The sequence below is a fragment of the Pan paniscus genome, chromosome 6, assembly GCF_029289425.2.
Source record: "Pan paniscus chromosome 6, NHGRI_mPanPan1-v2.0_pri, whole genome shotgun sequence".
NCBI classification, from domain to species: Eukaryota; Metazoa; Chordata; class Mammalia; order Primates; family Hominidae; genus Pan; species Pan paniscus.
Genome location: NC_073255.2, coordinates 177,195,390 through 177,223,109, shown reverse-complemented (window position 1 = coordinate 177,223,109; position 27,720 = coordinate 177,195,390). Strand labels below are relative to the sequence as shown.

The 27,720-nt window shown below is 48.3% G+C and overlaps 1 protein-coding gene across 1 annotated transcript; it reads right to left on the bottom strand.

Annotated features, from left to right (window-relative positions):
* RAB19 (RAB19, member RAS oncogene family) lies at positions 1-21,982 on the bottom strand. Its single transcript, XM_003813394.4, has 3 exons — positions 18,855-21,982; positions 15,083-15,266; positions 1-1,222 (listed from the first exon to the last, which is right to left on the bottom strand). The coding sequence occupies exons 1-3, from the start codon at positions 19,053-19,055 to the stop codon at positions 954-956; spliced, it is 654 nt and encodes a 217-aa protein (XP_003813442.3). The 5' UTR covers positions 19,056-21,982; the 3' UTR covers positions 1-953.
* Between the last annotated feature and the right edge of the window lie 5,738 nt (positions 21,983-27,720).

Here is a 27,720-nt window from a genome sequence, read left to right as displayed (position 1 = left end):
CTTTGGGAAGCCAAGGTGGGCAGATCACCTGAGCTCAGGAGTTCAAGATCAGCCTGAGCAACATGGTGAAACCTTGTCTCTACAAAAAATACAAAAATTAGCCAGGAGTGGTGGCGTGTGTCTGTAGTCCCAGCCACTTGGGAGACTGAGGTGGGAGAACCTCTTGAACCCAGGAGGTAGAGGTTGCAGTGAGCCAAGATCCCACCACTATACTCCAGCTTGGGTGACAGAGTATGACCCTGTCTCAAAAAAAAAAAAAGAAAAGAAAGAAAAAAAATTGCAGGTGTCTTCCCCTATCCCAGGAGGGTGGCCAAGTCAGCCCTGCTAGAATAGAGTGAATTCCAGTTCCATCTCCATCAGACAGTTCCTGACCATTTGGCAAGACGGTACTTCTGGTATTTCTGCTAAAAGGCTTCGCTCCCCAAAGTGAAGACCTGAGGTGTGAATGTCAGGAACAAAATGATAGCAGCATTCTGGTTTCTCATTGCAGGCTTTCGTTCCATTCTCCCTGCCTGAGCTGTTTCAAACTGTTCCAGAATGTTCCAAACAGCCTCTTCTCTCTCTTGCTGTTTTGCCTCCCTCCTTTCCTTCACTACCCTCTTCTTCAAGCAAGAAACAAAATTCAGTAGAAAGCAGCAGAAGCGCTGGGGAGACAGAAAAGTGAAAGGGGAGGAGAGTACACTTCGTCCTCCCTCTCCTAGCCTGAAGTCCTGCCTTCTCCCGGAGTCAAGAGTCAGTGAAAACAATGGTGCTGGTTTTCCTGAGAGTCAGCAGCTACGACCTGTGGTGTGAGTCAAGGGAGAAGTGTGGCCCATCCAGACTGGGAGGATTAGGGGTGAGCGGCAAGTCCACGCTGGGGTCTAAAGTTCCACTGGGGCAACACTACGGTATCCTGGCTACCTTTGGTTTCAGAGGCGGCCTCTTTGGTGGGTGCAACTGGCTTTGCAAACATCTTAGCAAGTGCAGTGGGTCTTTTCACTTGGACCCTGGGCCATAAGAACGGGGCTGGAGTCCAGGGGGAGGCCGTTCAGGGCACTCTCCCCATAGAGGTGCAGGCTGTTGCGGGCGATCAGCTCCTTGGCCATGAGCACGAAGACTTCTTCTATGTTCTTTGACTCCTTGGCAGATGTCTCCAAAACGGCCAGGAGGCCGTACTTCTCAGCCAGTGTGCAGGCATCCTCGAACAGGACGTGCCGCTTTTCCCAGAGGTCACATTTATTTCCTGGAAGGAAAAGATAAGCCGATATTCCATTGAGTAACTTAATCTGGTTTCTTTCAAAATGAACTTTACAAATAACATTTTAGTTCTTCAATAGGCATGCATGCATTCATTCACAAATGGTCATTGAGGGCACATTTTTTTGTTTCTTTTTTTTTTTTTTTTGAGATGGAGTTTCACTCTTGTCGCCCAGGCTGGAGTGCAATGGCGCAATCTTGGCTCATTGCAACCTCCGTCTCCCAGGTTCAAGCGATTCTCCTGCCTCAGCCTCCCAAATAGCTGGAATTACAGGCACCTGCCACCACGCCCGGCTAGTTTTGTATTTTTAGTAGAGAAGGGGTTTTGCCATATTGACCAGGCTGGTCTTGTACTCCTGACCTCAGGTGATCGCCTGCTTCGGCCTCCGAAAGTGCTGGGATTATAGGCGTGAGCCACTGCACCCGGCCCTTGCTCCTCTTTTTACTCTCTTTTTCTCCCCCTCAAACAGCAGAGTGTTGGATGCTGTGTGAGATGGAGCTCATTTAGCTGAGTAGACTGTGATCAGGATTTGCTGGATTGGAGGTGCATAATGGAAGACTTTGTTTTGTTTTGTTTTGTTTGAGATGGAGTCTCACTCTGTCACCCAGGCTGGAGTGCAGTGGTGCAGTCTTAGCTCACTGCAACCTTTGCCTCCCAGGTTCAAACGATTCTCGTGCCTCAGACTCCCGAGTAGCTGAGATTACAGGCCAATGCCACCACGCCTGGCTAATTTTTGTATTTTTAGTAGAGACAGGGTTTCACCATGTTGACCAGGCTGGTCTTGAACTCCTGGCCTCCAGTGATCTGCCCACCTTGGCCTCCCAAAGTGCTGGGATTATAGGCATGAACCACCACACCTGGCCTAAAGGACTTTCTGAGAAAGCTATAATTTACATACAATAAAAGTTTGCCTTTGATTTCCCTGAGGCAGGAATCTAAAGATAAAATTACTTTCCCACAGGATTTCTTCTACCAGACATCAAGATTTATTACAAAACTGTAGTAATTAAGACAAGCTAGACTATTGTTTCTCAACCTGGTTTTCATTCCTGTCCCCACAAGAGCCTCTGTAGATATTTTTTTCCCGTAATTCCCCCTTCTTCCATAAAACATGTTTAAACCTTTTATTTTGAAACAATTATAGATATATGGGAAGTCATTAGATATGTATATATATAGATATGTGTGTATATATATATATATATACACACACATATACACACACACACACACACACATATATATATAGAGAGAGAGAGAGAGAGAGAGAGGGAGAGGTCCAGTTTACCCTTCACCCTGTTTCCCCCAATGGTAATATCTTGTATAACTATAGCACATTATCAATACCAGGAAATTGACATTGGTGCTATCCACAGACTTTAATCAGATTTCCTGTCATGAGGCCGGGCTTGGTGGCTCATGCCTGTAATCCCTGCACTTTGGGAAGCCGAGGTAGGTGGATAACCTGAGGTCAGGAGTTCGAGACCAGCCTGGCCAACATGGCGAAACCCCATTTCTACTAAAAATACAAAATTAGCTGGGTGTGGTGGTGCATGCCTGTAGTCCCAGCTACTTGGGAGGCTGAAGCAGGAGAATCACCTGAACCCAGGAGGCAGAGGTTGCAGTGAGCTGAGATCGCACTATTGCACTCCAGCCCGGGCGACAACAGCGAAATGCCATGTCAAAAAAAAAAAAAAAATTATCAGCCAGGCACAGTGGCTCACGCCTGCAGTCCCTGCACTGTGGGAAGCCGAGGCGGGTGGATCACCTGAGGTCAGGAATTTGAGACCATCCCAGCCAACATGGTGAAACCCCGTCTCTACTAAAAACACAAAAAAATAGCTGGGTGTGGTGGCACGTGCCTGTAATCCCAGCTACTCAGGAGGCTGAGGCAGGAGAATCACTTGAACCCGGGAGGCGGAGGTTGCAGTGAACTAAGATTGTGCCACTGCACTCCAGCCTGGGTAACAAGAGTAAAATTCTGTCTTAAAAAAAAAGGAAAAAAAATTTCTTGTCATGAAATGAATAAATGTCCCAAGCACTTATTTGTGTGTATGTTTATAATTATAGACAATTGGATCACATGCGTAGATTCCTTCAATCACCACCGCAGTCAAAGCACTGAACAGTTCTATTCTCACAAAGCTCTCTTTCATGCTATTCCTTTATAACTCTCACCACCCCCGGTCCTCCGCCCCTGCTAACCAGCAATCTATTCTAGTTCCAGAATATTATATAAATGGATTCATACATGTAACCTTTTGAGATTGTCTTTTTTCACTCAGCATAATTCCTTTGAGATCCATTCAAGTTGTTGTATAAATCAGTAGTTTGTTTTCTGTATACCACTAGTAGTTTTTATTGCTGAGTAGTATTCCATAGTATGCATGGACCAACATTTGTGTTTTTTTTTTTTTGAAATGTAGTCTCTCTCTGTTACCCAGGCTGGAGTACAGTGGCACCATCTTGGCTCACTGCAACCTCTGCCTCCCAGGTTCAAGCAATTCTCCTGCCTCAGTCTCCTGAGTAGCTGGGACTCCAGGCACATGCCACCATGCCCAGCTAATTTTTGTATTTTTAGTAGAGTCGGAGCTTCACCATGTTGGCCAGGCTGGCCTTGAACTCCCGACCTCAGATGATCTGCCCACCTTGGCTTCCCAAAATGTTGGGATTACAGGCATGAGCCACCACACCCAGCCAAGGACCAATATTTGTTTAACCATCTACCTTATTTATTTATTTGTTTATTTGAGCAGAGCCTTGCCCTGTTGCCCAGGCTGGAGTGCAGTGGTGCTATCTTGGCTCACTGCAACCTCCGCCTCCCAGTTTCAAGAGGTTCTCCCGCTTCAGCTTCTCGAATAACTGGGATTACAGGCACACACCACCATGCCTGGCTAATTTTTGTATTTTTAGTAGAGACAGGGTTTCACCATGTTAGCCAGGCTGGTCTTGAACTCCTGACCTCAAGTGATCCACCCGCCTCGGCCTCCCAAAGTGCTGGGATTACAGGCGTGAGCCATGGTGCCTGGCCTTTATTTATTCATTTTTTTTGAGACAGGGTCTTGTCCTGCCACCTGGGCTGGAGTGCAGTGGCATGATCATAGCTCACTGCAGCGTTAACGTTCTAGGCTCAAGCAGTCAGCCTCTCAAATCACTAGGACTACAGACATGCACCACCACCCATGGCTAATTTTTTTTTTTTGGTGATGGGGTCTCACTTTGTTGCCCAGGCTGGAGTGCAGTGGAGTGATCTTGGCCTATGAAAATTTAATACCACAGATGTATTAAATGCCATAAACCATTGTAATATTGAGGATATTTTCACTCCCAAGAGCATGAATGAACTAGATCAATGGAGAGGAAAAACACCTCAGAAACAAACTCATGTATAAATGTGTACTCTACAAAAAGATGGTGCCACAGAGCAGTGGAAAAGGTTGCCTTTTTTTTTTTGAGACAGCGTCTCACTCTGTTGCCCAGGCTGGAGTACAGTGGCATGATCTTGGCTCACTGCAACCCCCACTTCCCAGGTTCAAGTGATTCTCCTGCCTCCGCCTCCCGAGTAGCTGGGATTACAGGCACCCACCGCGATGCCCAGCTAATTTTTGTATTTTTCTAGTAGAGATGGGGTTTTACCATGTTGACCAGGCTGGTCTTGAACTCCTGACTTTAGGTGATCAGCCCACCTCAGCCTCCCAAAGTGTTGGGATTACAGGCGTGAGCCACTGTGCCTGGCTAAGGTTGCCTTTTTAGTAAATGGTACTGAGACAATTAGATCTTTATACAGAAAAATTTCGGACCCATACCTTTCACCATACACAAAAAATCAATTACAGGTAGATCTAAATGTAAAAGGCAGAGTAATGATAATAATTAATCAATTAAACTTTAAAAGGTAATATAATCTTGATGATTTCAATTAAGAAAAAATTTCCTAAATAGGACACAGGAAGCAATCATTATTAAAGAAAAGATCAGTAGATTGAAATATATTAAAATTAAGAGTGTCTGTTCATCACAATACACCATCAAGAGACGAAAAGGCTGGGTATAGTGGTTCATGCCTGTAAACCCAGTGGTTTGGGAAGCCGAGGCAAGAGGATCACTTGAGCCCAGGAATTCAAGACCAGCCTGGGCAATACAGCAAGACCCCATCTCTACAAAACATAATAAAAAACTAGCTGGGGCTGGGCATGGTGGCTCACACCTGTAATCTCAGCACTTTGGGAAGCTGAGGTTGGTGGATCACTTGAGGCCAGGTTCAGACCAGCTTGGCCAACATGGTGAAACCTCATCTTTACTCATAATATAAAAATTAGCTGGGCGTAGTGGCACGTGCCTGTAATCCCAGCTACTTGGGAGGCTGAGGCATGAGAATCGTTGAACCCAGGAGGTGGAGGTTGCAGTGAGGCAAGATTGGGCCACTGTACCCCAGCCTGGGTCACAGATCAAGACTCTGTCTCAAAAAACAAAACAAAACAACCTAACTGGACATGTTGGAATGTGCCTGTCGTCCCAGCTACTTGGAAGATTGAGGCAGGAGGATTGCTTCAGCCCAGGAGTTCGAAGCTGCTGTAAGCTAGGATGGCACTATTGCACTCCAGCCTGGGTGACAGAGTTGGACCCTATCTATAAAAAATATAAAAGGCCAGGCGTGGTGGCTCATGCCTGTAACCCCAGCACTTTGGGAGGCCGAGGCGGGTGGATCATGAGGTCAGGGGTTCAAGACCAGCCTGACCAACATGGTGAAACCCCATCTCTATTAAAAATACGAAAATTAGCTGGGCGTGGTGGTGGGCGCCTATAATCCCAGCTACTCAGGAGGCTGAGGCAGGAGAATTGCTTGAACCCGGGAGGTGGAGGTTGCAGTGAGCCGAGATAGAGCAAGACTCAGTCTCAAAAAAATAAAAATAAAATAAAAAATAAAAAAACCAAAATATTCTTTCCTTCAGGTATTTTTAAGAAGAGAGAGGGAAAAGTTACTCCACAGGGTGGAAGATGATGTTTGCAACATATGTAACTGACAAAGGGCTGGGGCCTCCTTCAAGAGAACCTAGTGCCCAGAATGCAGGTCACAGACAGCCCAACAGGACCCTAGTGCAGTGCCCTAGTGGGGACAGCACCCCATCCCCCGTACCATGAGGGCACTCATGCACATCCATGCTGCAGGATGCAGGATTCGATTCCTCTATCAGGCAACCTTGGCTTTTGAGCACCCCACTGCCTGAAAAATAAACTTTCTTTGAATTGTGCTTAGTCTAAGACTCTTCCTACCTACTAAGCCGTCCTTCCTCCGTTCTCTCCTTCCCAGGGGCAGGTCTACATCTCATAGAAGACTCCCTGCCTCCTTCTGCTCCTTCTTCTTCTTCTTTTTTTTTTTTTTGATATGGAGTCTCACTCTGTTGCCCAGGCTGGAGTGCAATGGCGCGATCTCAGCTCACTGCAACCTCTGCCTCCCGGGTTCAAGCGATTCTCCTGGCTCAGCCTCCTGAGTAGCTGGGATTACAGGTGCCCACGACCACGCCCAGCTATTTTTTGTATTTTTAGTAGAGACGGGGTTTCGCCATGTTGGCCAGGCTGGTCTCGAACTCCTGACCTCAGGTGATCCACCTGCCTCGGCCTCCCAAAGTGCTGGGATTACAGGCATAAGCCACTGTGCCCAGCCCTGCTCCTTCTTCTTTATCCCTCACAGCTCTTTCTCCCAATAAATCTCTTGCATGTCTATCTCATCCTGTCCCAACATCTGCTTCCTGGAGGACCCACACTGACACAGACTCAATTTCAGAAGATATAAGCTACTGTTAGGAATTGACAAGAAAAAGATAACAAACAGAAAAATAGGCCTTGGACTTGAAAAGGATTTCACAACAGAGGATATCCAAATAGCTAACAAACACCTGAAAAGGTGTTCAATCTCATTAATAAACAGGGAAATGCAAATGAAAAACACTAGTGATCTCATGACACACTTCTCAGGATGCATGGAAGTAAAAGGACTAATAGCACCAGATGTTGGTGAGGATGTAGAACAACTGAAACCCACACACACTGCTGATGGGAGTACACACTAGAACGACCACTCTGGCAAGTGGTTTGAGATTATCTAGAGCTGCATGACCATGCAATTTTGCTCCTGGGTATTACTCAACAGAGATGTGTGCCCATCGGCATCAATAAACATATACCAGAATGTTCGGAGCAGCAATTTTCCTAGTTGCCCCAAACTAGAAGCAACTCAAATGTCCATTGCCAAGAGAACAGAGAAATACTCTGTAGGGTGTTCTTGCAAAGGAATAGTATACAAATTGTACAAAAGAATAGATTACAGCCACATGCAACGATGGATGAAACTGTTAAACAATATTGAGGGAAAGAAACTTAGGCAAAAAGGTATGATTTTGTTTATATATAACGTACAAAACAATAGCAAAACAAGACGAGGCACAGTGGCTCACACCTGTAATCTCAGCACTTTGGGAGGCTGAGGTGGGTGGATCACTTGAGGTGGGGAGTTCAAGACCAGCCTGGCCAACATAGTAAAACGCATCTGTACTAAAAATACAAAAATTAGCTGGGCATGGTGGCACATGCCTGTAATCCCAGCTACTTGGGAGGCTGAGGCATGAGAATCACTTGAACCTGGGAGGTGGAGTTTGCAGTGAGCTGAGATCACGCCACTGCACTCCAGCCTGGGCAGCGGAGTGAGACTCCATCTCAAAAAAAAAAAAAAAAAACAAACCACAAAACAAACAAACAAAAAACCCACCAAAACAAAACTGCAGTATTTAGGGATGTGGGCTTAGGTAGTAAAATGATTAAAAAAGAAAAAAGCAAAGAAGTGTTTATCATAAAATCACTTGCCTTTGGGGCAGAAGGAGTGTGGAGTAATAAAGTGAAAGCTGGTGGGGGAGAAGAGTGGGCTGGCAATATTCTTTTTTTTTTCTATTGAGACAGGGTCTCACTGTGTCACCCAGGCTGTGGTGCGGTGGTGTGATCACAGCTCACTGCAGACCCTACCTCCTGGGCTAAAGCAATCCTCCCAATTCAGCCTCCTGCGTAGCTGGGACTACAGGCGCCTGCCATCATACCCAGCTAATTTGTAATTTTTTTGTAGCGATCGGGTCTGCCTATGTTGCTCAGGCTGGTCACACCTCTGCCTCCCAAAGTGTTGGGATTACAGGTGTGAGTCCACACCCAGTCAATATTCCTTTTTTTTTTTTTTTTTTTTTTAAGAGACAGAGTCTCTCTCTGTCACCCAGGCTGGAGTGCAGTGGCGCAATCTCAGCTCACCGCAACCTCTGCCTCCCAGGTTCAAGCAATTCTCCTGCCTCAGCCTCCCGAGTAGCTGGGACTACATACAGGTGCATGCTGCCACACCCGGCTAATTTTTTTTTTTTTTTTTTTTTTGTATTTTAGCAGAGACAGGGTTTCACCGTGTTGCCCAGGCTGGTCTCCAACTCCTAAGCTCAGGCAATCCACCCACCTCAGCCTCCCAAAGTGCTAGGACTACAGGTGTGAACCACTGCACCTGGCCAATATTCTCTGTCTTGACCCAGCTGGTGTTTGCTCAGCTGTTCCCTTTGAGATAAATTAATGTGTACTTTTCTTTATATACATTAATATGTCCCAATAAAAAAGATTTTGAAAATCTTTTCCCATAGTCACTGTCACCAACCTGCCCAGTGTCAAAGCTGGACTTAGATCATAATGATCCCCAAAGAAGTTTAAATCCAAGACCATTTTCAGCAGACATTAGCACATTTGAGTGCTACAGTAGGCTAGGAACGGGGGCCCATGGAGACCAGGCTCTGGCCTCAGGCAGCTGTCAGTGCTAACAGGGTCTTTGCAGGTGTGATTAATTTGAGGATCTTGAGATGGGGAGATTATTCTGGACTAGCTGGGCAGGCCCTGAATGCAATCGCAAGTAACCTTACAAGGGGGAGGTAGAGGGAGACTTGATCCCACACAGGCAGGAAAAGGTGAGGCACACAGAGCCAAAGATGGCACCAGAAGCCAGAGGAGGCGAGGGACAGAGTCTCCCCTACAGCGTCCAGAGGGGCATGGCCCTGCTGACACCTCCATTTCAGCCCCACAGGACTGATTTCAGACTTGTGGCCTCCAGAACAGTGGGAGAACACATCTATTGTTTTCAGCCCCCAGCTTGTGGCAGTTGGTTACAGCAACCACAGGAAGTTCATATAGCATGCACCTTCAAGAGAGCCATGCGTGTGTTTTTAGCTGGTGAGCCTGAAGCTCTGGGCTGAGCTCTGCTTCTAGAAGAAAGGAATGAGAGTCCCTAGTGGAAGAAGGGATGTGGTGGGAAAAGGAACCCCTGCAGCCAGGAATCTGATCTACTCCCTGCATCCCGCTCCATCTGTGGATTTGATTTTTTTTTTTTTTTTTTAAGAGATAGGGTCTCCATCTGTTACCTAGGCTGGAGCACAGTGGCTCAGTCATAGCTCACTGCAGCCTTGAACTCCTAGCCTCAAGCAATGTGCCCACCTCAGTCTCCAGAGTAGCTGAGACTATAGGCGTACACCACTGAGTCCAGCTAATTTTTTTTTTTTTTTTTGAGACAGAGTCTCGCTCTGTCACCCAGGCTGGAGTGCAGTGGTGCGATCTTGGCTCACTGCAGCCTCTGCCTCCTAGGTTCAAGTGATTCTTGTGCCTCAGCCTCCCAAGTAGCTGGGACTACAGGCACTCACCACCACACCTGGCTGATTTTTTTTTTTTTTTTTTTTGTATTTTTAGTAGAGATGGGGTTTCACCATGTTGGCCAGGCTGGTCTCAAACTCCTGACCTCAAGTGATCCACCTGCCTCGGCCTCCCAAAGTGCTGGGATTACAGTGTGAGTCACCGCACCCGGCTTAATTTTTTATTTTTTGTAGAGACGGAGGTCTCACTATGTTGCCTGGGCTGATCTCAAGCTCCTGGCATCAAGCAATCTTCCCACCTCAACTTCCCAAAGTGCTGGGATTTATAGGTGTGAGCCAAGGCGCCCAGCTGGATTCTAACTTTTATGACCTGCTCCTTCCACCTGCTCCTCCACCACAACTAGATCAACAGTGCTGATGTCCACCGGTCCACCCGCCAACAGCCAGGGCTGCACACTCTGGGGTGAGCCAGGTGCCTGGAGGAAGGGAAAGGATCTGAAGTTTGCTAAGTGCACAGTGACAGACGGCCCTGCCCCAAGGAAGGGCTTCTTCATTTTGTTAGGGAGGCAAGACAGACACACAGAACATTAAATGGCCAGACAAGAATGTACCAATCCAAGACAGCAATAAAATAACATACGCTATGGACCAGGTGAGCTGCATGAGTTGTTTGTAGTACCGGTATACAACCCCCAAATCCCCCAAACTCTGAAACTCCACTCCTGGGCAGCTGTAACCAGTGCATTTCTTGATAATTCATTTGACAGTAAAATCTGAGCTAAACTAGCCATTTGAAGTTTTTTTTTGTTTGATTGATTGATTGATTTTTGAGACAGAGTTTTGTTCTTGTTGCTCAGGCTGGAGTGCAATGGTGTGATCTTGGCTCACTGCAACATCCACCTCCTGGGTTCAAGCGACTCTCCCGCCTCAGCCTTCTGAGTAGCTGGGATTACAGGTGCCCACCACCAAGCCCAGCTAGTAGAGACGGGGTTTCTCCATGTTGGTCAGGCTGGTCTCGAATTCCCGACCTCAGGTGATCTGCCCGCCTTGGCCTCCCAAAGTGCTAGGATTACAGACATGAGCCACTGCACCCGGCTGTTTGTTTTAAAAATAAAAATAAAGATGGGGTCTTGCTATGTTGCCCAGGCTGATGTTGAACCCCTGGCCTTAAGCAATCCCCCACCTCAGCCTCCCAAAGTGCTGGGATTACTGACGTGAGCCACCACCCCTGGCTTGAATAATTTTTTTTTTTGAGACAGAGTCTTGCTCTGTCACCCAGGTTGGAGTGCAGTGGTGTGATCTCAGCTCACTGCAACCTCCGCCTCCCGGGTTCAAGCAAGTCTCCTGCCTCAGCCTCCTGAGTAGCTGGGACTCCAGGCGTGCGCCACCACATCTGGCTAATTTTTGTATTTTTATTACAAAATAATCCGCCCGCCTTGGCCTCCCAAAGTGCTGAGATTACAGTCATGAGCCACCATGCCCAGCATTGAAGATTTTATTCAACCTGCTCTGTATGACTATTTACACATCTGACTGCATAAATAGTAATGTATTTGGCCATGGGGCATTGGCCCAGACCCTGCTGAGGGTGTTATGTAACACAGAGTACATTTTTCTAAAATCTGACAAATTCTGAACTCTGAAATATTTGGCCCTGAGGGTTTTTGTTGAGTGATTGTGGACCTGCAATATAACAGGACTTTAAGTGGAAAGTTTGGCTGAGATCTTTAGAGGGACAAATATCAGATGTTGAAGAAAGTTATGAGACAGAGCATCCAGGATAACCTACAAAAAAGGTTGGCTCCCTGCAATCCCAGCACTTTGGGAGGCGAGGTGTGTGGATCACTTGAGGTCAGGAGTTTGAGACAAGTCTGGCCAACATGGTGAAACCCTGTCTCTACTAAAAACACAAAAATTAGCTGGGCGTGATGGCAGGTGCCTGTAATCCCAGCTGCTTGGGAGGCTGAGACAGGAGAATCACTTGAACCCGGGTGGTGGAGGTTGCAGTGAGCCGAGATTGCACTACTGCACTCCAGCCTGGGCGACAGAGCAAGACCCTGTCTCAAAAAAAAAAAAAAAGAAAAGAAAAGAAAAAAAAAAGAGGTCAGGTCCGATGGAGTGAGGGTGGGAGAAAGATGGGAAGCCAGACACCCCCAGAAGAAAGCAGGGCTGGGACCTGAAGTACCTTGTGAACAATGTTCTGGAATATGTACATCATTCTAAGGGAAATGGGGGCCTCTGAGGGTTTTACATGGGGACATTAGGAGGAGCTGGGCCCCCTGTAGCCAGCTAGAGGAGGAACAGCTGTATAAATCAACATGCAATCAACCCCTGACACCGGGGTCATTCCTGTGCTGATAAAGTGGCTTCAAGGAGCTGGGGATAAACTTCTGAGACAGAGAGAAGCACCTGTATGAGGCAATGTGTGCCGGGACACTTCCGTGAGGGACGACACGAATTTTTCTGGATTCAGGCAGGGAGGCCACGAACAGAAAACAGGAAGGCTGCTGTGTCAGCCCTCTGGCATGGACACCTTATAAACTGGGAGACTAGGACACTCCACATCATCTTTGGGGGCATTCCTAGAACCAAGGAAGAAGTGAGGCAGAGATGGTTGTTATGAAAGACAGACTAGGGTATAAATACCAAGCAAACATTCTGAGATTCCTGGAAATCCTGCAACATCCTGGCATCTGTCACCCTTCTCTGATGCATCTGTTTCACAGAGTGATTAAAGACGGAGCTGGCTGGGGGAGAGGCAGCCGGGAGCCTGTGGGCTGGAGACAGGGAGCTGCCTTCAGAGATAGCACAGAGGGGCCGGGGGTGGTGGCTCATGCCTGTAATCCCAGCACTTTGGGAGGCTGAGGTAGGCAGATCATCTGAGGTCAGGAGTTCGAGATCAGCCTGGCCAACATGGTGAAATCCTGTCTCTACTAAAATAAAAATTAGCTGAGTGTGGTGGCGGGAGCCTGTAATCCCAGCTACTTGGGAGGCTGAGGCAGGAGAATTGCTTGAACCTGAGAGGCGGAGATTGCAGTGAGTCGAGGTCATGCCACTGCACTCCAGCCTAGGCAACAGAGTAAGACTCCATCTCAAAAAAAGAGAGAAGGTAGCGCAGAGGGAGGCACCCGAGGTTGGGCAGCTTCCCACTCAGCCCTGAGGAAGAACTGCCTCCACTGTGTCCTCGAGATGCATGACCTTAATACAAAGGTGGATCTGGTCCACATTCCTGGGGAAACCGCATGTAGCTTAGAACTGCTTCATTCCCAAGTGAGATGCGTGCATTCCGCCTTTCTCTGGGAGCCACCATTGCTGGGTTTCCTTTTGTCCCTGGAGGGCATGGGCTGCACCTGCCTGTCCACCCCGGCCGTTTGTATGCCATGGCACAGCTCTCCCATCTTTGCTCTACTAGGACATAACAGTTTCCTTTTATTATTTATTTATTTATTTTTTAAGAGACCAGGTTTTGCTTTCTCACCCAGGCTGGAATGCAGTGGTATGATCACAGCTCACTGCAGCCTCAAATTCCCAGGCTCAAGTGATTCCCCCAACCCCAACCTCTCAAGTAGCTGGGACTATAGGCCTGTGCCACCACATCTCACTATTTTGTTTTGTTTTAGTTTTTGTAGAGATGAAGTCTCACTATGTTGACCAGGATGGTCTCAAGCTATCCTCCCACCTCAGCTTCCCAAAGTGCTGGGATTACAGGCATGAACCACCGTGCCTGGCCCAAAGACATTCATCACAGAAATAGAAAAGATTATCCTAAAATTTATATGGAACCATGAAAGACTCAGAATAGTCAAAGCTACCCTGAGCAAAAAGAACCAACCTAGAGGAATCACATTGCCTGACTTCAAATTATACTACAGAACTATGGTAACCAAAACAGTGTGGTACTGATAAAAACAGACACATAGACCAATGGAACAGAATCCAGAAATAAATCTATACATCTACAGTAAAGTCATTTTCGACAAAGGTGCTAAGAACATATGTTGGGGAAAGGACAGTCTCTTCAATAAGTGGTGCTGGGAAAACTGGATACCCACATGGAGTGCAATGGTACAATCTCAGCTTACTGTAACCTCTGCCTGCTGGGCTCAAGCAATCCTCCCACCTCAGCCTCCTGAGTAGCTGGGACTGCAGGTGTGCACCACCACACTCAGCTAATTTTTTTTATTTTTTGTAGAGATGAGGTTTTGCCATGTTGCTTAGGCTGGTCTTGAAACCCTGGGCTCAATTTACCTGCCTCGCCCTCCAAAGTGCTGGGATTACAGGCATGAACCACCACGCCCCATCTATGTTTATGTATTTTAATGTAAATTATTGGTAAACACTTATAATTTTTATAAGTGTTTATAATATATAAACACGTGCTTATAATACATAAACACGCCCCATCTATGTTTATGTATTTTAATGTAAATTATTGGTAAACACTTAGAAATTGCCTCTTCTTTCTTTTTAAGAACCTACTGTACCCAATAAATAGATATACCTACTAGATACCCATAAAAAATTAAAAAACAAAAGTCACCTGTTCACTCTGCAGTAGAGATTGTCAAAAATAAAAATAAAGATCCAGGCACAATGGCTCATGCCTGTAATCCCAGCACTTTGGGAGGGCCAGGCAGGGGGATCACTTGAGCCCAGGAGTTCGAGACCAGCCTGGGCAACATGGCAAAACCCCGTCTTTACAAAAAATTAAAAAAAAAAAAATGGGCTGGGCATGGTGGCATCCAGCTTAAAGGCACTTTCTGAGGCCCTATCCATCACTTACACATTTTTTTCCCCCCGACGGAGTGTTGCTCTGTCACCCAGGCTGGAGTACAATGGCACAATCTCAACTCACTGCAACCTCTGCCTCCTGGGTTCAAGCAATTCTCCTGCCTCAGCCTCCCGAGTAGCTGGGACTACAGGCGCCCACCACCACGCCTGGCTAATTTTTTTGTATTTTTAGTAGAGACGGGGTTTCACCGTGTTAGCCAGGATGGTCTTGATCTCCTGACCTCGTGATCCGCCCGCCTCAGCCTCCCAAAGTGCTGGGATTACAGGTGTGAGCCACTGCGCCCGGCTGCATCACTTACATTTTTAAGATTTCATTTTCCACTGTCATTAGAAACACGCAGAAAGCTGAGCATCCTCAGAGGAGAGTAAACAAAAGTTAAAAACTTCAAAAATGCCATACCAATCAGCATAATGACCACATTTGCAGCTCCATATTTCTCTATCTCATGAATCCAGTGAGGGATGGACTCGAACGTGGACCGCCGGGTGAGGTCATAGGCGATAATGGCTGCGTGGGCACTGCGGTAGTAGCTTTGGGTGATGGTGCGGAAGCGCTCCTGGCCAGCTGTGTCCCACACCTGCATCTGGAGAAGGACAGGAAGGAGAGTCCAAATCAGGGGTTCCCACAGGTAATGGGAACTCCTTCACCTACATCTTCTTAAAAACACAGTTTTCTGGGTCTCACTTCTAGATATTCAGACCCAGTAGATCTGGGGTGGGACCCAGGGATCTATTCTTTCAGTTGCTCCCTGGATGACTTGGATATCCTCCTGGGTTGGGGAACGACCATCTAAGACAAACTTGTCCAACCCGCAACCCACGGGACACATTTGGCCCAGGACAACTTTGAATGCAGCCCAACACAAATTTTTAAACTTTCTTAAAATATTATGAGTTTTTCTGCATTTTTTTTTTTTTTTTTTTTTAGCTCATCAGGTATCATTAGTGTTAGTGTAATTTGTGTGGCCCAAGACAATTCTTCTTCCAACATGGCCCAGGGAAACCAGAAGCTTGGACAGCCGATTTAAGGGATGCTGCTGTCAGAGAGATGGACCTATTTTTTTTGAGATGGAGTCTCGCTCTGTCGCCCAGGCTGGCGTGCAGTGGCGCCATCTCAGCTTACTGCAAGCTCCGCCTCCCAGGTTCACACCATTCTCCTGCCTCAGCTTCCCGAGTAGCTGGGACTACAGGCGCCCGCCACCACGCCCGGCTAATTTTTTTTGTATTTTTAGTAGAGACGGGGTTTCACCGTGTTAGCCAGGATGGTCTCAATCTCCTGACCTCGTGATCTGCCGGCCTCGGCCTCCCAAAGTGCTGAGATTACAGGCGTGAGCCACTGCACCCGGCCGAGAGGTGGGCCTATTTTATCCTGGGGTCTTGTGTTCTTTGCCTTTTCTCCTGACTCATCACTTGGTCCAGATTTGGGGGCTCATCTTTTGAGTCTGCCCGTGGATCTGAATACTGGCAAAGGTGATAGTACTGGCCGAACTGTTCTGATTTTAAAGGAACACTCAAGCTGTTCATGTTTGGAATGTTCTCACAATAATACCTCCCAAATTAGCCACCCAAGCGGCAGCACCAATTCACACAGCCTCTCACAGTGTCTGAGGGTAACAATTTCTTCATATTCTCATACTATTTATATAAAATTTATTTTTTAGAGAAAGTTTGCAAACATACACCAAAGCTAGAGATAATAGAAAAATGAGGCTGGGTGCAGTGGCTCATGCCTGTGATCCCAGCACTTTGGGAGGCTGAGGTGGCGGATCGCTTAAGCTCAGGGGTTTGAGACCAGCCTGGGCAATGTGATGAAACTCCATCTGTACGAAAAATACAAAAATTAGCTGGGCATGGTGGCGCATGCCTATAGTCCCAGCTACTTGGGAGACTGAGGCAGGAGGATTCCTTGAGCACAGGAAGTCGAGGCTAGAGCGAGCTGAGATCATGCGCCACTGCCCTCCATCTGGGCAAGAAAGTGAAACCCTGTCTCAAAAAAATAAAAAAAGAACCTCATACACCTATCACCCAGATTCAATAATTAATGAGATTTTGTTACTTGCTTCATCTAGCCCTTTCTGTTGATTTCTTTGAAGTATTTTTTAATTTTTTAAATTTATATTTATTACCTTTTTTTTTTTTTTTGAGACGGAGTCTCGCTCTGTCGCCCAGGCTGGAGTGCAGTGGTGTGATCGCGGCTCACTGCAAGCTCCGCCTCCTGGGTTCACACCATTCTCCTGCCTCAGCCTCCCAAGTAGCTGGGACTACAGGCGCCTGCCACCACGCCTGGCTAATTTTTTGTATTTTTAGTAGAGACGGGGTCTCCGTGTTAGCCAGGATGGTCTCAATCTCCTGACCTCGTAATCCGCCCACCTCGGCCTCCCAAAGTGCTGGGATTACAGGCGTGAGCCACCACGCCCAGCCTATTTTATCTTTTTGAGACAGAGTCTTGCTCTAACTCCCAGGCTGGAGTGCAATGGTGTGATCTCGGCTCACTGCAACCTCTGCCTCCTAGGTTCAAGTAATTTTCATGCCTCAAGCCTCCCGAGCAGCTGGGATTACAGGCATGCGCCACCACGCCCTGTTAATTTTTTTGTATTTTTAGTAGAGATGGGGTTTCCCCCCGTTGGCCAGGCTGGTCTTTAACTCCTGACCTTGGGTGATCCGCCTGCCTCGGCCTCCAAAAGTGCTGGGATTACAGGCATGAGCCACCGTGCCTGGCAGTTTATGGCATTTTTGAGTACACAGAAAATTTGACCTGTTTTTTTTTTTGAGACAGAGTCTCACTCTGTCGCCTAGGCTGGAGTGCAGTGGTATGATCTCGGCTCACTGTAACCTCTGCCTCCCAGGTTTGAGAGATTCTTGTACCTCAGCCTCCTGACCTCAAGTCATCCACCCGCCTCGGCCTCCCGAAGTGCTGGGATTACAGGTGTGAGCCACCTTGCCTGGCCACTAGAAAATGTGACCTTTTAAGGTCAGGTTTGGTGGCTCACGCCTGTAATCCCGGCACTTTGGGAGGGTGAAGTGGGAGGATTGTTTGAGCCCAGGAGTTTGAGACTGGCCTGAGCAACACAGGAAAATCCTGTCTCTACAACAAATTTAAAAAATGAGTTGGGCATGGTGGGGTGCACCTGTGGTCCCAGCTATTCAGGAGGCTGAAGTGAGAGGATCGCTTGAGTCGGGGAGATGGAGGCTGGAGTGAGCTGTGATTGCGCCACTGCACTTCAGCCTGAGTGACAGAGCAAGACCCTGTCTCAGGCTGGGTGTGGTGGTTCACATCTGTAATCCCAGCACTTTGGGAGGTAGAGGCGGGCAGATCACTTGAGGTCAGGAGTTTGAGACCAGTCTGGCCAACATAGTGAAACCCCATCTCTACTAAAAATACAAAACTTAGCCCGGTGTGGTGGTGTGCACCTGTAAATCCAGCTACTTGGAATGCTGAGGCATGAGAATTGCTTGAGCCCAGGAGGCAGAGATTGCAGTGAGCTGAAACTGTGCTCCTGCACTCCAGCCTGGGTGATGGAGTGAGACTCTGCCTCAAGAAAACAAAAACAAAAACAAAAAGCCCTGTCTACACTCCCCACCCCCCCAAAAAAGCAAATTTGACCTTTATATAGTTAGAGAAATGTATAAATTTGACCTTCACAGTTAGATTCAGCAGTATTTTCCTTATTGGCTTCTGGGTTCGTGTCTCATTTAAAGCCTGATTTTCCCATTCCATGATGAGAAAATAAATACTCCCATGTTTTCTTCCACTATTTGTATGATTTCATGTTTTGTACTGAAATCTTTTATTGCTCAGACATGTGCTTTGTTGTTGGGAATTCTGGCTAAAAAAGGTGGAACTGGCCAGGCGCGGTGGCTCACACCTGTAACCCAGCACTCTGGGAGGCCGAGGCGGGTGGATCATGAGGTCAGGAGATAGAAACCATCCTGGTAACACCATGAAACCCCGTCTCTACTAAAAATACAAAAAAAAAAAATTTGCCGGGCGTGGTGGCGGGCGCCTGTAGTCCCTGTTACTTGGGAGGCTGAGGCTGGAGGCTGAGGCAGGAGAATGGCATGAACCCGGGAGGCGGAGCTTGCAGTGAGCCGAGATCGCGCGAGACTCCGTCTCAAGGAAAAAAAAAAAAAAAAAAAAAGGTGGAACCAGTCCCGTCCCGGTGCCCTCTGACCTTCACTTTTTTGCCGTCAATATCAAGGGAACGCACGGTAAAGTCCACTCCAATCGTGTTCTGCTGTGTCTCAGTGTAGACTCCAGACTTGAAATGCTGCACCACACACGTCTTCCCCACATTGGAATCCCCAATGAGGATAATCTTGAACAAATAGTCAAAGTTCTCATCTGCTGCCCTGGCTGAGCTGGAGAAGTGCATGGTTCTTGCCACCTAGAACAGAATTAGGAAGAAAGGATGGAATTCAGCACCAGGAACTGGGGATCCAGTACAAGACAAGACGAAGGGAGGTCATTACCTTCACAGCGCTACATCCTTGTGAGAGGACGATGCTAATGATGCTAGTCGGGCACAGAGGAGTTGTCCCCATAAGCTGACATCTGCCCTACGTGTGTTGATCTTACTTTAGGGGTGCTCTTGGAATAAAGAGGTTCTACTGCCATTCTCTGGTGGGTCCAGTGGACGGTCAACACCATCAGATAAAAGCAGTGATATATCCTAGGCCTGGAGACGAGGTGCCACATGCTCCATCAGAGTGCCCGGAGAGCAGGAGAATGGCAGAGGAAATGCCCACAGCAGTGACTCACCTGCCATTGGAGGTCCCACTAGTGTCAGACCTCCACTAGTGTCAGACACAGTGGGGAGAAAGATTCCCAACTGCTGTAAGACTGACCATCCAGGCCGTGCACGATGGCTCATGCCTGTAATCCCAGCTCTTCGGAAGGCCAAGGTGGGTGGATCACCTGAGGTTGGGAGTTTGAGACCAGCCTGACCAACATGGAGAAACCCCATCTCTACTAAAAATACAAAGTTAGCTGGGTGTGGTGGCGCATGCCTATAATCTCAGCTATTTGGGAAGCTGAGGCCGGAGAATCACTTGAATCCGGGAGGCGGAAGTTGCAGTGATCCGAGATCACGCCTTTGCACTCCAGCCTGGGCAACAAGAGCGAAACTCCACCTCAAAAAAAAAAACCCAAAAAACAAAAAACTACTGACCATCCAGGTAGCCAGCAACGAGGACTGATAAGAGGTGATTGGTAAGTCAGCTTGGGGAAGAGTGACATGACCTTTTTGTTCTGTTTGGAGCCTAATTTTTTTGACCAGGAAATTAGGATTTTGAGAATATTCAAAATTAAAACCATGGCTATAATGTTATGGCATATTTTACCAAAGGCTGGTTATGGCATATTTTACCAAAGGTTTTTTTTTTCTTTTTTTTTTGAGACAAAGAGTCTCGCTGTGTCGCCCAGGCTGGAGTGCAATGGCATGATCTCAGCTCACTGCAACCTCTGCCTTCCAGTTCAAACGATTCTCCTGCCTCAGCCTCCCGAGTAGCTGGGACTATAGACCTGCACTACCACACCCAGGTAATTTTTGTATTTTTAGTAGAGACGGGGTTTCACCATGTTGGTCAGGCTGGTCTCGAATGCCTGACCTCAAGTGATTTACCTGCCTCAGTCTCCCAAAGTGCTGGGATTACAGGCCTGAGCCATCACACGCCACCAGAAAATTAAGGTTTCTAATGACAGTGTTTCACAAACTAACTGATTATCAGAATTATCTGGGAGTATCATTGAAAAATATATATTTCCTTTTTTTTTTTTTTTTTTTTTTTTTGAGACAGAGTTTCACTCTTCTTGCCCAGGCTGGAATGCAATGGTGTGGTCTTGGCTCACTGCAACCTCCACCTCCTGGGTTCAAGCGATTCTCTTGCCTCAGCCTCCCAAGTAGCTGGGATTACAGGTGCCTGCCACCACGCCTGGCTAATTTTTGTATTTTTAGTCGATACAGGGTTTTGCCATGTTGGCCAGGCTGGTTAGGAACTCTTGACCTCAGGTGATCTGCCCGCCTTGACCTCCCAAAGTGTTGGGATTACAGGCATGAGCCACCATGCCCGGCTGGAAAATAAAGGTTTTTAATGACAGTGTTTCACAAACTAACTGATTATCAGAATTATCTGGGAATATCATTGAAAAAATATATTTTTGGAGCTCATCCCAGACTTGCTAAACATATTTTACCTTGTTCTTTTAAAAATTATTTCTTAGTATTCTTTTTTTTTTTTTGAGACAGAGTCTCGCTCTGTCACCCAGGCTGGAGTGCAGTGGTACGATCTCAAAACTGCACTGGGCCAGGTTTTGTGTTTTGTGTTTTTAACTTTAAAATATGTTTAGTGCGCCAGGCCGCAGTCGCTCATGCCTGTAATCCTAGCACTTTGGCAGGCCGAGGCAGAAGGATCACTTGACGCCAGGAGGTTGAAAGTAGTCTAGGCAATATAATGAGAGCCCTGCGCCCCCCCTCCCCGCCCATCTCTATTAAAATAATAAGAAATAGGCCAGGGGCAGTGGCTCACACCTGTAATCCAAGCAATTTGGGAGGCTGAGGCAGGCGGATCACTTGAGGTCAGGAGTTCAAGATCAGCTTGGCTAACATGGTGAAACCCCATCTCTACTAAAAATACAAAAAATTAGCCGGGCGTGGTGGCATGCACCTGTAATCCCAGCTACTTGGGAGGCTAAGGCAGGAGAATGGCATGAACCCAGAGGGCAGAGGTTGCAGTGAGCCGAGATCGCACCATTGCAGTCCAGCCTGGGCAACAAGAGCGAAACTCCGTTTCAAAAAACAAACAAACAAACAAAAACACAAAACCAAAAACCTCTGTCTGTCTTCCCTCCCCTCCCCTCCCCTCTTGCTCTGTCTCTTCCCCAGGTGATTCTGATGATGAGCCAGGTTTGGAAAACACCAATCGACCAAGTCACCTACCTGAAACTTACTCCCACCATCAGCATCCCTGGCTTAAATGTCCACCTATGCTTAAATATCTCTGATCACAAGGAACTGACTACCTCCTGAAAAATTTCCATTTTGCACCGGGCAGCTCTCACTTCTGTGGGATTGACACCTCCCTCCGTGAGGTTTCCATCTGTCTAGCTCCGTGCTATCCTTACTCTGCCAAGACACATCACATTCCTGTTCCACATGACAGCCCATCAGATATTTGAAGCAGCAAGAATATTCCCCCAAGGAGACTATCCCCATCCTCTTTAACTGTTCTTCCTGAGAGTGTGTTCGGACTCCTCATCCAATTGCTCTAAAAGTAACTGAAACCTGATCCCACTTAATGATTACATTTGATGTGCTGCAAATTGCCCCTGCCTTGTGACATCCTTCTTCACCTCTCCGTTTTACTCTGGTTTTCTCTAAAGTCATAGACAAGGACACTCTGTCTCATCACACAAGGTAAAATGCACTCAAATGTCCAATCTGCATGCAAAAACCCAGGGCTTTAAGGCGATGAAGAAGGATCCCATACCTCTCTTGGACCTCTCTGAAATCACATATGGGTAGATGATCCAGCAGACAACAGACACAATCAAACCACTTTTTTCCTGTCTGACTTTTCAACTAAAGACAGCCATTCCACTTCCGGTGTCTTGGTCTTATCACTGTAACTTGAGCTGAGACTTTACTTCCATGTCTCCCCCCACCCTCCGGAGTCCTCAGGGTTTCCACGAAAGCCCCCTTTCATTGAGCCTACAAGCCTTGCTAGGAGGCACAGGCAGCGTCCACCCCATGATGTCCTCCCGCCGGCATCCCGCAGCCTTCGCCTTCCTGGTTCACCTGTCGCTTACCTGTCTCGCTCTCTCACCTCTGCTGGTCAGCAGGTAATGTTTTCGCTTTCTTCTGGTTTTGCTTTTCAGCCCCCCAGTGCCCCCTTCTTCCTCCTGCCTCACTGCTTGGTGGGAAGTGTAGTTCTGGCCCCAGGTGTCGGGTTTGGCGTCCTGAGAAAGTGAAAGGAAAGTGCAATCCCTCCCACCTGCCCTGAGTCCGGAGCTGCCTCAGGGTACAAAGCGCCAGGTGAGAGCGGCCAGCACAGGGCAGGGCGCAGAGCCGGCTTTCTCACCAGCCTTCGCCGGCCTAGCGGAAAGCCCTCACAGGAAGGAATAGCCAGTGAATTAAACCAGTGCTGGCCCATACGACACTGCCCCTGCTCCTTTCTTCTACTTTACCTTGTCTTGTGGGCTTTTGCGTCCTTTGCTCTCAATTTGTCCTGGTGTCCCTTGTTAGGAAACAATTTCAGAATGTATCTCATGTAGTAACAGCGACTGTTTTGCAAAATGTTTGGGTCAGTTGTACATGTGCATTATTGTACTGGGTGATAAAAAAAAAAATTTTTTTTTTTTTGGAGACAAGGTCTCACTCTGTCACCCAGGCTGAAGTGCAGTGGCACCATTCATGGCTCACTGCAGCCTCAACCTCCCGGGCTCAAGCAATCCTCCTGCCTCAGCCTCCTGAATATCTGGGACTACAGCTGGCCTGAGGGTTGTTAGTTGAGATAACACCAACTAAAGGAGGATATAGATCTTAAGTAATTTATTTTATTATATATACATATTTTTTAGAGACAGGGTCTTGCTCTATGGCCCAGGCTGGAGTGCAGAGGCGTAATCATGGCTCACTGCAGCCACAACATCCCAGGCTCAAGGAAGCCTCCCACTTCAGCCTCCCAAGTAGCTGGGACTACAGTCATACACCACCATGCCCCGCTAATTATTTATTTTTTTTAGAGCTGGGATCTCCCTATGTTGCCCATGGTGGTTTGACACTCCTGGGTTTGGCCAGGCATGGTGGCTCATGCCTGTGATCCCAGCACTTTGGGAGGCTGAGGTGGGCAGATCACCTGAGGTCAGGAGTTCGAGACCAGCCTGGCCAACATGGCAAAACCCCATCTCTACTAAAAATACAAAAATTAGCCGGGTCTGGTGGTGAGCCTATAATCCCAGCTACTCTGGCAGGAGAATCGCTTGAGCCTGCGAGGTGGAGGTTGCAGTGAGCCAAGGTCGCGCCACTGCACTCCAGCCTGGGTGACAGAGTGAGACTCCGTCTCAAAAAAAAAAGAAAAAAAGAGAAGAAACTCTTGGGCTCGAGTGATCCTCCTGCCTTGGCTTCCCGAAGTGCTGGGATTACAAGGCATGAAACCACCGTGCCTGGCCAGATTGTAAGTAATTTAAGTCTTTGTTTTGTAGATCTGAATATCTCTTTGTGAGGAGTCAGAGAAAGGAGATGATGCAAAGAGAAGGAAGCAAAAACAAAACTAAAAGAACTTTGAAGGTATATGAGAAGAAAAAGCTGAAAAGAAAATGTCTGCCTCACTCCCTCAAAAATTCTACCATAGAGCAAAGGTTGACATCCAGAAAACCTCAAGTTTATCAGTCCCAGATGCTGGCAGTAGAAGCATAAAGCTGAGGTGAATTTTCCTTACTATTTTTTTCCCCAGAGTCTAGAACAGTAACTGCCTCCCAATGTCTATCACAGGGACCAGATTTTCTCCACTACATAGGAGGTGATATGTAGGCAGTTAAATGGCATTATAGACACAATAAGCAAAATTGAAACAGAGACACCCTGTTGGATAAAATATTTACATCGGTGTCCTGTTTCCAAACTGTGGGCTGAGACCTATAAATGAGTCATGAAATCAACCTTTGTGGGTTGTAACCAGCATTTTCACAAGAAGGGATTAAGAAACAACTTCAGAATGTATCTTGTGTAGTAACAGTGACTACTGTTTTGCAAAATGTTTGGGTCAGTTGTACACATGCATATTTTACAGGGTGATGTAAAAATAAAATGTTTTTTTTGAGACAGGGTCTCACTCTGTCTCCCAGGCTGAAGTGCAGTGGCTCCATCACGGCTCACTGCAGCCTCAACCTCCTGGGCTCAAGCAATCTTCCTGCCTCAGCCTCCTGTATATCTGGGACTACAGGTGTGCACCATCATGCCCAGCTATTTATTTCATTTTTTTGTAGAGCCAGGGCCTCACTTTGTTACCCAGACTGGTCTCGAACTCCTGGGATCAAGCAATCCTCCCACATCAGCCTCCCAAGGTGCTGGGATAACAGGCGTGGGCCACCGTGCCTGGCCTGAAGTGTCTTTTTAACTGTAGGCTGGGGTCCGCAACGTTTGAGAAGCACTGAAATACAGGGCAATTTATTCACTGTCCAAGAACATTACTTCTATGATGTCTTCAGATAAATTTGAAAATATTTGTCTTGCCCAAAATTCCAGTTACATATCCATTTTCAGGATACTCTCTTCTGGGTGAGATAAACTCAATGCTGGCAGGTATAGCAAGAAAACAAAAGACTCTGCCAAATATTGCTGCAGGGTGAGAACCACCAGCACAATGTGGAAATCCAGTGTAGGTAAAGATTCGCCCCAAACGTGTGATCAGGAAATAAAACCTGTTAGGTGTCAATGTCATGAAGTTCAGTGTCCAAATGTTGTCTTTCTTCTGGTAATGGTTACTTTTTTTTTTTTTTTTTTTTTGAGATAAGGTTTAGCTTTTGTCACTCAGGCTGGAGTGCAATGGTGCGATCTTGGCTCACTGCAACCTCCATCTCCCGGGTTCAAGCGATTCTCCTGCCTCAGCCTCCCGAGTAGTTGGGATTACAGGCACCCGCCACCACGTCCAGCTAATGTTTGTTTGTTTGTTTGTTTTTTATTACTTACATTTATTTTTATTTTTTTTTAATAAAATTTTTTATTGATCATTCTTGGGTGTTTCTCACAGAGGGGGATTTGGCAGGGTCATAGGACACTAGTGGAGGGAAGGTCAGCAGACAAACAAGTGAACAAAGGTCTCTGGTTTTCCTAGGCAGAGTGTTTGTGTCCCTGGGTACTTGAGATTAGGGAGTGGTGATGACTCTTAACGAGCATGCTGCCTTCAAGCATCTGTTTAACAAAGCACATCTTGCACCGCCCTTAATCCATTTAACCCTGAGTGGACACAGCACATGTTTCAGAGAGCACAGGGTTGGGGGTAAGGTCACAGATCAACAGGATCCCAAGGCAGAAGAATTTTTCTTAGTACAGAACAAAATGAAAAGTCTCCCATGTCTACTTCTTTCTACACAGACACGGCAACCATCCGATTTCTCAATCTTTTCCCCACCTTGCCCCCTTTTCTATTCCAGAAAACCGCCATCGTCATCATGGCCCATTCTCAATGAGCTGTTGGGTACACCTCCCAGACGGGGTGATGGCCGGGCAGAGGGGCTCCTCACTTCCCAGTAGGGGCGGCCAGGCAGAGGCGCCCCTCAGCTCCCAGACCGGGCGGCTGGCCGGGCGTGGGGCTGACCCTCCCACCTCCCTCCCGGACGGGGCGGCTGGCCGGGAGGGGGCGCTGACCCCCCCACCTCCCTCCCGGACGGAGCAGCTGGCCGGGCGGGGGACTGAGCCCCCCACCTCCCTCCCGGACGGGGCGGCTGGCCGGGCAGAGGGGCTCCTCACTTCCCAGTAGGGGCGGCCGGGCAGAGGCGCCCCTCACCTCCCAGATGGGGCGGCTGGCCGGGCCGGGGGCTGACCCCCACCTCCCTCCCGGACGGGGTGGCTGCCGGGCGGAGACGCTCCTCACTTCCCAGACGGGGTGGCAGCCAGGCGGAGGGGCTCCTCACCTCTCAGACGGTGCGGTTGCCAGGCGGAGGGTCTCCTCACTTCTCAGACGGGGCGGCCGGGCAGAGACGCTCCTCACCCCCCAGACGGGGTCGCGGCCGGGCCGAGGCGCTCCTCACATCTCAGACGGGGCGGCGGGGCAGAGGCGCTCCCCACATGTCAGACGATGGGCTGCCGGGCAGAGACGCTCCTCACTTCCTAGATGGGATGGCGGCCGGGATGAGGCGCTCCTCACTTCCCAGGTGGGAAGGCGGCCGGGCAGAGACGCTCCTCACTTTCCAGACTGGGCAGCCAGGCAGAGGGGCTCCTCACATCCCAGACGATGGGCAGCCAGGCAGAGACGCTCCTCACTTCCCAGACGGGGTGGCGGCCGGGCAGAGGCTGCAATCTCCGCACTTTGGGGGGCCAAGGCAGGCGGCTGGGAGGTGGAGGCCGTAGCAAGCCGAGATCACGCCACTGCACTCCAGCCTGGGCACCATTGAGCACTGAGTGAATGAGACTCCGTCTGCAATCCCGGCACCTCGGGAGGCCGAGGCTGGCGGATCACTCGCGGCTAGGAGCTGGAGACCAGTCCGGCCAACACAGCGAAACCCCGTCCCCACCAAAAAAACATGAAAACCAGTCAGGCGTGGCGGCGCGCGCCTGCAATCGCAGGCACTCGGTAGGCTGAGGCAGGAGAATCAGGCAGGGAGGCTGCAGCGAGCCGAGATGGCAGCAGTACAGTCCAGCTTTGGCCCGGCATGAGAGGGAGACCGTGGAAAGGAGAGGGAGAGGGAGACGGGAGAGGGAGAGGGAGACGGGAGAGGGAGAGGGAGACGGGAGACGGGAGAGGGAGACGGGAGAGGGAGACGGGAGAGGGAGACGGGAGAGGGAGAGGGAGACGGGAGAGGGAGACGGGAAAGGGAGATGGGAGAGGGAGCAATTTTTGTATTTTTAGTAGAGATGGGGTTTCACTATGTTGGCCAGGCTGGTCTGGAACCCCTGACCTCAGGTGATCCACCTGCCTCGGCCTTCCAAAGTGCTGGGATTATAGGGGTGAGCCACCGCACCTGGGGTGGTTACTGTTTAAAAAAAAAGTCACCTGACTCAGACCCACTGAGCACTTGGAGAACATCTACAGGTAGAAAACAAATGTTACAAATATTTAAATATCCTGATGGTTTTGGAAGTCAAGGGGAGAGAGATCTTACCTCTGTCTACCACCCGACCCTCTCCACCAAGGTCACTATAAATACAAAGAGCATAGCTTGGGCTACAGGAAAGAAGGCATTCATATGTATAAATGTGTGTGTATATATACACTGTTTTTTCTTTTTTAAGAGACTGGGTCTCCCTCTGTCACCCAGGCTGGAGCGCAGTGGTACGATCATAGCTCACTGCAGCCTCCAAAGGTGGGGCTGAAGTGATCCTC